The sequence below is a fragment of the Xyrauchen texanus genome, chromosome 27 (genome assembly GCF_025860055.1).
Source record: "Xyrauchen texanus isolate HMW12.3.18 chromosome 27, RBS_HiC_50CHRs, whole genome shotgun sequence".
In the NCBI taxonomy this organism is placed as follows: Eukaryota; Metazoa; Chordata; class Actinopteri; order Cypriniformes; family Catostomidae; genus Xyrauchen; species Xyrauchen texanus.
Window position 1 is genome coordinate 31,281,724 of NC_068302.1, and position 10,160 is coordinate 31,291,883.

At 39.3% G+C, this 10,160-nt stretch overlaps 1 protein-coding gene across 2 annotated transcripts in view; it reads left to right on the plus strand.

The window, feature by feature from the left end:
• Positions 1-10,160, plus strand: part of eps15 (epidermal growth factor receptor pathway substrate 15) — a 33,120-nt gene that overhangs the window by 19,010 nt on the left and 3,950 nt on the right. Inside the window, exons 14-24 of one of the 2 annotated variants that reach the window (XM_052094325.1) lie at positions 8-169; positions 598-795; positions 1,404-1,766; positions 2,690-2,773; positions 3,905-4,016; positions 4,096-4,140; positions 4,413-4,732; positions 5,145-5,217; positions 5,554-5,624; positions 7,300-7,429; positions 8,003-8,187. In XM_052094325.1, the coding sequence (XP_051950285.1) occupies positions 8-169; positions 598-795; positions 1,404-1,766; positions 2,690-2,773; positions 3,905-4,016; positions 4,096-4,140; positions 4,413-4,732; positions 5,145-5,217; positions 5,554-5,624; positions 7,300-7,429; positions 8,003-8,187 (1,743 nt within the window). Of the gene's footprint in view, positions 1-7; positions 170-597; positions 796-1,403; positions 1,767-2,689; positions 2,774-3,904; positions 4,017-4,095; positions 4,141-4,412; positions 4,733-5,144; positions 5,218-5,553; positions 5,625-7,299; positions 7,430-8,002; positions 9,123-10,160 lie in introns of those variants that run through there. The other variant, XM_052094327.1, reaches the window with a different exon arrangement.

Consider the following 10,160-nt stretch of genomic DNA (forward strand, 5'->3'; position numbering starts at 1 on the left):
CTCTCAGGACCTGCAGGAGGAGGTCCAGAAGGGGTCAGAGGAGCTGGGCCATCTTCAGGCGGAGCGACAGGAGGTGCAGGAGAAGTTGGAGAGGATAGATGAGCAGAAACGTTCCCTAGAGGAGCAGCTCAGACTCATACAGCAGCAATGCAGCCAGGAGAGTCAACTGGTATGAGAGAAATAAGACTTGTGTGTGAAAATGGGAGAGAAAAAGATGGAAAAATTTAAATGAAAGAAGAAGAGAGTGGGGAAAAAGTGAGACCTGGGCCGATAAAATAGGTTTTGAGGTACATTGGTTAGCCAACATTTCTATGCAGATTTTGTCAATCCAGTGGAAATGGCTTACCACCCTAACACCTTTGCATACTATTTTCAGTGTACTATGATTTGGGACACACTAATCCTAATCTCGCATGCTGTTTAGTATGGATAGTATGCAAATTAGGATGCAGAATGAGAGAATAAGAGAGGGAGAATTCTCACCATTTCACATAATCATTCCATTTAAATGCATACAAATGCCAGTATTCTCATTGCATTCATTCAATGGTTCCCAGCACACTGATCTCCCTTTCTTTCATCTCTGTGTGCATTTAGATCCAGTCATTGCAGGCAGAGCACTCAGAGCAGGAGCAGAGAATCGGTGACTTTGAGGAGGAGTTGAGCAGGGCCCGGGAAGAGTTGCTTTGTCTGCAGGACGAGACGAGCCGACTGGGAGAGAAAGTCCAATCTGCCCGTGCTCAACTCTGCCCCCTAGAGGACGCTGTGAAAGAATCTTGCACACAGATTTCTCAGGTTAGTTTGTAGAGGTAGACTTTCCACCACCTTGGTTATTGTATTGGCAAAATCCACTATCTGTCGACCTCTATTAGTTAGCTATTAATTTGGCTCCTTTTCAACCTATTGGTTATCTATTGGAAATGAAGACATCTGATTATTGCGAAGTCGGACCAACAGCTCGCACCGCAATTGCCGTTAAGCGCACGTGCTAAAAGATAGAGGTGACGTGTGTTACCGACACTTCCTCAGCTAATGTCCTTCAATATTTGATTATGCATTGTGTTATGCTTACTTGGACAGACAGATGAAAACTGTAAATCGACTATGCAAAAACCCACTGTAGCCTGATTTTAACTGCTCATGTAAACCTAAGGATTGCCTTACTAACAGATTCAATTATTCATTTAATAAACATATCACCAGTATTGCACATATTATGGAGCCAGAAAATATTTGGCAGATGTACATGCCAGAAGTGAATGTCTATCCCACAGCTGATTCTGGTTCTTACCCAGGTTTTTCTCTCTCTTCTACATTAAATTCTTATGGATGTTTTTGCGTGCCACTGTTGCCTGTTAATGAAGCCTGACTGACTATCACATGATATGTGTGGTTTACATTAGGAACAGGAGCGTTTGGCGGAACTCAAAACAGAGGAGAGAGAAGTGACTGCACGGCTCACCTGGAAAGTTCTGGAGGAGCCAGTGCTTGTCAATGGAACAGCACCCTCCTGTGAGCACACTGAGCAACCACAGCTGCCAGAGAAACACAGAGAGCACAAATTCCAGGATGAGGAGGAACAAACGTCCACAGACGAGCCGCTGGAGCTCAGAGTCACTGAGGAGGTACCCTCATCAGAAGCGGAGGAAACATCCACCAGCATAGAGGAGCAGGAACCTAATGCTGATATTTTTTCTGTTGACCTTTACACAAGTACACTCTCCACTGCCAATTCTACTGCTATAGCCTGGCCTCAGGGCAACATGGTACGACATCACTTACTGTTATAGCTTATCATTTATATAAACATAGCCTATATTCATTATCTAATTTATTGTGAGAAATGGAAGTATTTGTATTTATTGCCACATTATTTGATTGGAGTGCCAGAAGACATTTTTACACATTTGGATTGAAAAAAAGCTAAATATGGTAATGCGTAACATTAAATTCTGAGATAGATGGACGGCAGCTTTTTTTTTGGCATGCTACTCTGCCCTACAAAGGTAAACGCAGTAACTACAACAACACTGAAACTGAGAAAAATGGCCTCCAAGTTACTAGTTTTAGTATGGATTTTGTGGTTACTGCAATTTTCACACCCCATTTTCTTTGAGCATATTTGAGCCAAACCCGTCGGACACATGTCAAGTAATATACTTATGAGTCCCAATTTTAGTCATAACTCAATTTTGACCAAATTTAACGTTACTGAGTTTTGCATTTTTCAGGATTCCCAATATCTTCACATTGTATCTGTTCACTGTGTACCTGTTTCTTGTCTACATTTTGAAATAGCATTGTAATGCAGAGAAATGCTCTCATCCACTCTTCTGTGCTCAAAAACCTGATGTTACGGGGTTATTTTAGATTTGAATAGTAACTTTTAGCGGCCAAACATATTTTGAGTTACGCAAATGTGCAATTAGTGAATCTAGACAGCTGTAAATAACAGAAAACAGTGTTGTGCACATACAGTAAGCTTAGCAAGCGGCACGTGCAGACTATTTGTTTATTTATATCACATCCCTTGCGGTTTGATAATCACACTTAAATCATATCGTGATTTTAGATATTTTAAAAAAAATTGTTCAGCCCTACATTATTTATTTTGTAGTAACCACACCAGCATTTTGTTCAGAACATATCTTATCAACATAATTACATTTTTATTGCGATTTGTTTTCAGGAAAGCACAACAAGCCCAGTTAACACAGAGCCAGAGGAAGAGAAGGAAAAGGCAGAGGATCAGGCTGCCACCAGCACACCAAAGGTGGGCAGCAAGTTAGAATGCAAATTCTGCATCTTTCAATGCAAAGTTCCTCACATTCACAATTACATTAAATATTATGTTAATCATTCAGCACTAGCCAAAACCCTTTTTTAGATTGTGAGTATGTGTAACTATAGGCAAACTTCCACTGCACGTTACGGTTCGACTCGCCTCAACTCTACTCGCTTTACTTTTCGGAGCTTGCATTTCCACTGCAGTTTAGTGCCCCTCAATGTGGGTGGGATTATAGGATGATCGTCATAGTTGCGCCACCTCTACTGCCGTGACATCTTAAACACAACACAAAAACTGACCAAAACAATAACACAACCGCTAGCTGTTAGCTACTAGCTCATTGTGCTGCATAAAGCAGTTGTCGCATGGTGATTTTACACAAGTGTTACTGTTAAATTGGCCTGGTTGTTTTAGAAGCAAGCTTTCAGTAGCTGGTCAACTAAATAAAGTGAAGCTATCAAGCAGAATATAGAGTTAACGTAACAAAATGTACCATCCTCCATCGTGGCAGAGTCCAGGGCACTCTCCCTCCCATTGCTTGCCGATTTAGATAGCGTCCATTTGGTCGAAACACTTCCACATTTCCTTGATGGTTCTTTAGTCACTTTTCTTAACTTTTCCCTACACTGTTGGTAGGTCCGGTGGTAGCCGTGTGCGTCCAACAGCTGAGACACTTCCTGAGAGACTTTTTAGTTTTGCGTTGTTTCTTTGCACCTCGTTTATTGACCACGGCTTGGTTTTGCGCACAGCCATTTTTTTTTTTTCACAATTTGAAAAGCGCATGAACAAATGATACTATTATCACTGTTGCTAACTTTAAAACTAGCGGGTTGATGTCCCGTGTCGGATATCCAGTGATGCTGGTAGTGACGATTCTCCCTGACCAGTCAGTGATCTGCAGGATTTTGACGTCGCATTTAGTATCGGCTTGGCTCGCTTGGAACCTCGACCGAGATGGTACTAAACAAATTATCAGGTACCAGGTACTATCCACAGTGAAAAACCCCAAAAAAGCGAGTTGAGTCTAGGTGTACCGTGCAGTGGAAAAGCCCCATTAGATTTCATTCTAATAAAGGAATATGTCTTTGCATAATGTCTTTGGATTTTGTCATGAAGGCAGAGTCTGTGGAGCTAGAGAAGGAAGCTGCCCAGCCAGCTCTAAAACCGCCCACCAAACCGACCGCTGTTCCTGGCCTTGACTTTTTCCAGTCCGACCCCTTCACTGAAAGTAGGATTTTTACACATGGCAAAATCATCAATTAGTAATTAGTAAACATGTTTAAAAATTCTTAATCTGTCTTTTGCAGGTGACCCATTTACTGATGACCCTTTCTTAAAAGTTGACGTTTCTGGTGAGGTTTTTTGGCGTCTTATAATGCAGTGGTTCTCAAACCAGTCCTGGAGGCCCCTCAGCACCTCACATTTTTCATGTCACACTTCTCTGACACACCCAATTTAAGTCTTGGAGTCTCCACTAATGAGCTGAATCAGGTGTGTTTGATTGAGGAGACATCCAAAATGTGAAGTGTTGAGGGGCCTCCAGGACAGGTTTGAGAACCAATGTTTTTACAAAAAATCTATTCACACCACAAATCTATTTTGGTTCCTTTCTGTTCGGGTCCAGATCCTTTTGGTGGCGACCCCTTCAAAGGCTCTGATCCTTTTGCGGCTGACAACTTCTTCAAACAGCATTCCGTCGGTTTCCCTTCAGGAGACCCTTTCATCTCCTCTGACCCATTCAACACCACCACAGACCCCAAAGAGCCAGATCTATTCACATCCAGGACCAGCAATGCAGTTGTACCAGACCCATTTTCTTCTAGCAATAGTAACATCCAAGAAACAGATCCGTTTGGATCCAAAATGGACACCCTGGCAGACTCCCATCCCTTTGGTTTGGCTGGCACAGGGCACGACCCGTTTGAAGGATCAGAGATACCTGCAGTGAGCATTTATACATTTAAACTATATATTTGAAAATCTCATTAGAATTGATATATTTGTTTTTACTTAAGTTAGATTATGTTAGCATTCTTTGTTGTAGCTTATGTCACGCTTGATTTCTGTTTTATTTTTAACAAAAGTGTCTACAAAGAAAATTGAACTGCGCATTTTCATTTATTATCTTGTTATATTATATCGCTCACCTTTTATTCCCTCTTGTTGTTTGTGGTGGTGGTGGGGGGGGTATAAAGCCTTAATGAAGCTTTGGAATTTTTTCCACATCCCAAACATTGTGGTTTTATGTTTTGTCTTTATCAGAAATAGCATGGCTTGAAGGATTGTTTGAATTTGATGTCTATTTACATTTTTTTTATCTGAATTTGATCTTTGATCTTGATTTCTGTTTTCTCAGAGAGATGGGCCAGTAGCAGCCAATGATCCTTTTGCCCCAGGAGGAACAACAGTGGTCGCTAACTCAGACCCTGGTAAGACAAACAGTGTATGTTATTGCTGGCTTATATCAAGCACCAGTCTTTGTTAGGAAGTTTGAGGTATATTGTATTTTATTATTCGACTGAATGGAAAGGTCATGGAAAAGTCATAAGTCAAAAGAAGTGAGAACTCTGATTAGAACTCAACTGCTTGTCTAGTTTCCACTGTAAATATTTAGAATGCTTGTATTTGCATTGTTTTATTTACTTGAAGTAAAGTTTGTAACTGTCTACATCTGGATGATTATACTTGTGAATCAGAAGTATCCAGAAATTCTGCTATGTGTGTTCTGATATAGTCTGCTGCTTATGTATCTGTCTTTGTTGCAGATCCATTTGCCGCAGTTTTTGGCAAAGAGACTTTCATTGGAGGTTTCGCAGACTTCAGCAGCTTAGCCAAGGTAAGGATATTTTTGTCACCCCAACACAATATGGCTTTTAAAGGGATAGTTTGAGTAGATGTTAGGCAGGATGACAGCCTTGGTCACCATTCTCCTTCAATGAATGGAACAAATATGCTATAAAAGTAGGGATGCACTGAAATGAAAATGTATTATTATTAAATTAAGCACATACTAAATTCAAGGCCCTGATGCTGGCATACAAAACAGTCACTGGGTCTGCTCCAGCATACCTAAAAACATTTATGCAGAGCTACGTTCCCACCAGAAGCCTGCGGTCGGCTAAGGAACGTCGCCTTGTCATACCAAAACAAAGAGGCACCAAAACACTTTCCCGGACTTTCAGCTTCATCATACCACGTTGGTGGAATGACCTTCCCAACTCAATCCGTGAAGCTGACTCGCTCTCTATCTTCAAAAAACGTCTAAAAACACATCTTTTCCAAAAGCACTTAACCAGTCACTAAAAAAATAAAAATATATTTACAATTCTTGCACTTAAATCTCTTTTGTATACTATTCTGATGATAGTGAAACTTTGTAGTATGGCACTTTTCGTACCACTGTCTCCTTAAGATGATTCGCTTATGTTTTCCTCTTTTGTAAGTCGCTTTGGATAAAAGCATCTGCCAAATGAATAAATGTAAATGTAAATATTTTGCAACTAACATTATTTTGTCATCAGATCACTGTTTAACTTTGTACCTCTTTGTACATATTTAAAGCATATTTTCAAAAGCTTTTTGTACTGTTCTAACAATAAATAATTTTAATTGAACATGGATTGGTTCTGTTGAACACATGAGAGGCCAAAGTTTTAAAAAGAGCCACAATAAAAGATAATTAGAAGATTAAGAGATGCAAAAATTTTTAATGTGATGATTTAGATAAAAAAAGGTCATTTTGTATTTCTAAAACATTTTTGCACCTCTGTTTTTGTAGTTTAAAACAACAGAACGCACATTTTACATGTATGTATTAAATGTAATAGAACATTACAAATTAATATTATGCATATGTTGGGCAATTCCATGGAAATGTCAACCACATCATGGAAAAATAAAACATTTTAACCAAAGGAACAAACCCCCTTTTAAGTTCTGTATTGTAGTAGTATAATGGATTATGCCATCCAGACCACTAGAGGGTGCCGCTGGCTCACACAGTGCTGACTGGAGTGCTGAATGTAGACTATATTTTCAATCACAGCCTTTAAAGGTTTAGTAATTGCGCAAGGCCATATTGGGATTTTAATCTTAATTCAATCAATTGTGCAGGGTTAATGGATATCATACCAATATCTCAGAAATCAAAGTCTGCTGGTTTCAAGCATTTTTACAAACTGTGTTACTAATTAATTATAAATAAACAGTTGCCAATTTCATGTTTATAACCGGTTTAAATTTGGTCAATAATTATCCGATAAATATCGGCAGCCGATAGATACATCAGTGCATCCCTAATTGGTGACAGACTTTGCCATAAAGGAAAGTCATACTGGTTTGGAACAACATGTGGGTGAGTAAAGGATGTCAGAATTTATATCCCTTTACTACCAAAAAATAAATCACAGAATTTCAGGTCTGTTAACAATCAATTCACCTACATGATTTAAATGAGATGATGCAAGTTGAAAATGGTTTGCAGCTGTTCAACTTTTCTTTTGCCTTTTTAGTCTAATGGTGCTGATCCATTCGACTCGAGTACAAACAAGAATTTATTTAATGAGGACACTCAGTCAGATGTGCCCCCAGCTTTACCGCCCAAAACCGGAACACCCACCAGACCTCCCCCTCCACCTCCAGGTGAGCTTTGTGGTCCCGTTTATTCCTAGTGTTAGGATCCATTTCAGATGATCCAAGTGGACAGGGCAAAAAAAATACTGGTGAAAATGAAGTCCAGTACATTTTGTGAGCTGACCACTCAAACTACATAAGGAGGTAGTCGAAAACACATGTGACCACATCGCATTTGTAGTGTAAATGCTAATCCACCTACTCACCTGTCTATCAACCGCTAAAACAAGAGTTTTAAAATGTATTGAAACTCAAAGTCCAAACAGAAGTGGTATCAGGAAGTTCATTTGAAATGCATGTTACTGCCAAATGTAAACTAATGTTTCTCACCTGACCACTTGTGAGCGAATCACAAGAAATGGATCTTAATACCAGGTGTAGACAAGACCAAAGACAATTTGATGTTTTGCAAATTTTTATTTTTTTTTACATGGAACTAAATGAATCACCTGGCTTGTTTACTGCTGATCTCTGCAGTCCACATCTGAGTAGCATGATGTCTTGTGTGTGTGTGTGTGTGTGTGTGTGTGTGTGTGTGTGTGTGTGTGTGTGTGTGTGTGTGTGTGTGTGTGTCCTTTTAAGGTAAGCGGTCCAACATCCATAGATCGGAGTCGTCAGAGTCATTTCAGAGGTGTGGTCTTTTCAAGGCCCCGGGTTCTGGAGAGTTCTCTTCCCTCCCCGCTAAAGACTCTGTGCCAGACCCCTTCGCCCCTTCCTCACCCCACCAAGCCCCGCGTGACCCCACCCGATTCGCCAGCTTTGACAAAGTGAGCTCCTCCTCCTCTCCCCCTCCTGAACCCCAGTAGTGTGAACCCTGACATTTCACCTCTGCCAAGCAGCAGCCTTGACCTCTCAACCCCTCACAGCCAAATCTTCCTTTTCTTTTTGTTTTCCTGGAAAGAAATGTTCCTCAACCAGTATTCCGCATCCTCTGCTTTATCTGTGTTTTTGACGAGCTTAGCCACAAAACTTAGTTATATAACTGTCATTGTTCATGTTGTTTTTTTTTTATTGTAAATATAGCAAAGTTTTTAATTAAATTATTTAACTACTCTAATGGTCTTTTGATGTTAAACTGGATCCAGACATATGTTTCTACTAAGAAAGCTCAGTGTTAAGAAGTTGAAGGGATAGTTCACCCAAAAATTAATTCTGTCATCAGTTACTCGGCCTCATGTTGTTCCAAACTTGTATGAAGGTTAACTATCTCTTTAAATCCTGTTAATAAAACAAATTTACAAAATTAATGTATATAAATGTTTAGTTCAAGAAAAAAATCATATATTCATGACATGGCAATGCTCCTAACATCACTTGTATGTTCTTTTACTGGCTGTGGAAGGAGAGGCGGGGCTGCTTGCAATTGGCTGTTCTCAATTTACCCCTTAGTGTATGTTCCTAACCATTGGTTGAGGCTTAATTCCATCTTGCACGTTCATTTCCTCTCCATACCTTAGTTCTGATTTGCCTTGCACTGCACAAACTAATCACTGTGTCCACCTGTCTCACTGGGCTGCTCTTTCACGTTTGACCCTTTTTCATTGGTTCTACACCATCTCGTTTTCTAGATAAGATACCATCTGTTCTGTTTTTTTACATATATTTACTCATTTAAATTAATAAGCTAAGGTGCCAGCATTCTTTGTTGGCTGTTTTTTTGTATTATTTTTTACATTTTAATTAAAGAGCTTGTCTTCTCAGATTTTCCCGCTGTGACATTTTTTTGTCTGATGATACATCAAGGGAATTAAGATTGGTTTTGATTAAATATACTGCCAAAAGCGAAATGCAATAATTACACATTTTGTCAAAATTGAGTTGTGGCCTTATCAGGTATCTCATACCATAGTCTGTCCTGGTACGCACAGGTTTCCCTCAATCTCAGATTCAGAGAAAACAGAGTGAGACTGTTTTATAATCCCCATCTGACTGTTTTTTTGCTTTATTTGGCAATGTACCACATTTATATTTTAGATCAAGTATTTGCAAATTAAGAAACCCCAATGTCTTCAAAATTAGTTTTCAGTTTTTTGTGTTGTCCGTTGTGACTACATCCCTTCTATCATGGTTGTCCACACCTTAAACATCTGTGTGAAATGCCTGCATGTACAGCATGGTGTGCTGTATGAGCAATCCAATCCTTGACACATGATTATATTAAAGAACTCCCTTAAAGGGATAGTTTACCCCAATTTTTGAATTCTCTCATCATTTACTCACCCTCTGCCATCCCGGATGTGTATGGCTTTCTTTCTTCTGAACATGAACAAAGATTTTTTATAAGAATATCTCTGCTCTGCAGGTCAATACAGTGTAAGTAAATGTTACCAGAACTTTGAAGGTCCAAAAAGCAAATAAATGCATCATAAAATTAGTCCATACGACTCCAATGGTTTAATCCATGTCTTCTGAAGAAATATGATAGGTATGGGTGAGAAGATCAATATTAAAGTCCTTTTTTACTATAAATTCTTCTCTCTGCCCAGTAGGTGACTATATGCACAAATAATGTGAAAAAACGAAACAAGAATGCAGAAGTGAAAGTGGAGATTTATAGTAAAAAGTCTTCAATATTGAGCTTCTTCTCACCCATACCTATCATATTGCTTCAGAAGACATGGATTAAACCACTGGATATGTGTGGATTTATTTTATGCTGCCTTTATATGTTTTTTAGACCTTCAAAGTTCTGGAGACCATTCACTTGCATTGTGTGGACCTACAAAGAAAAAAATCTTTG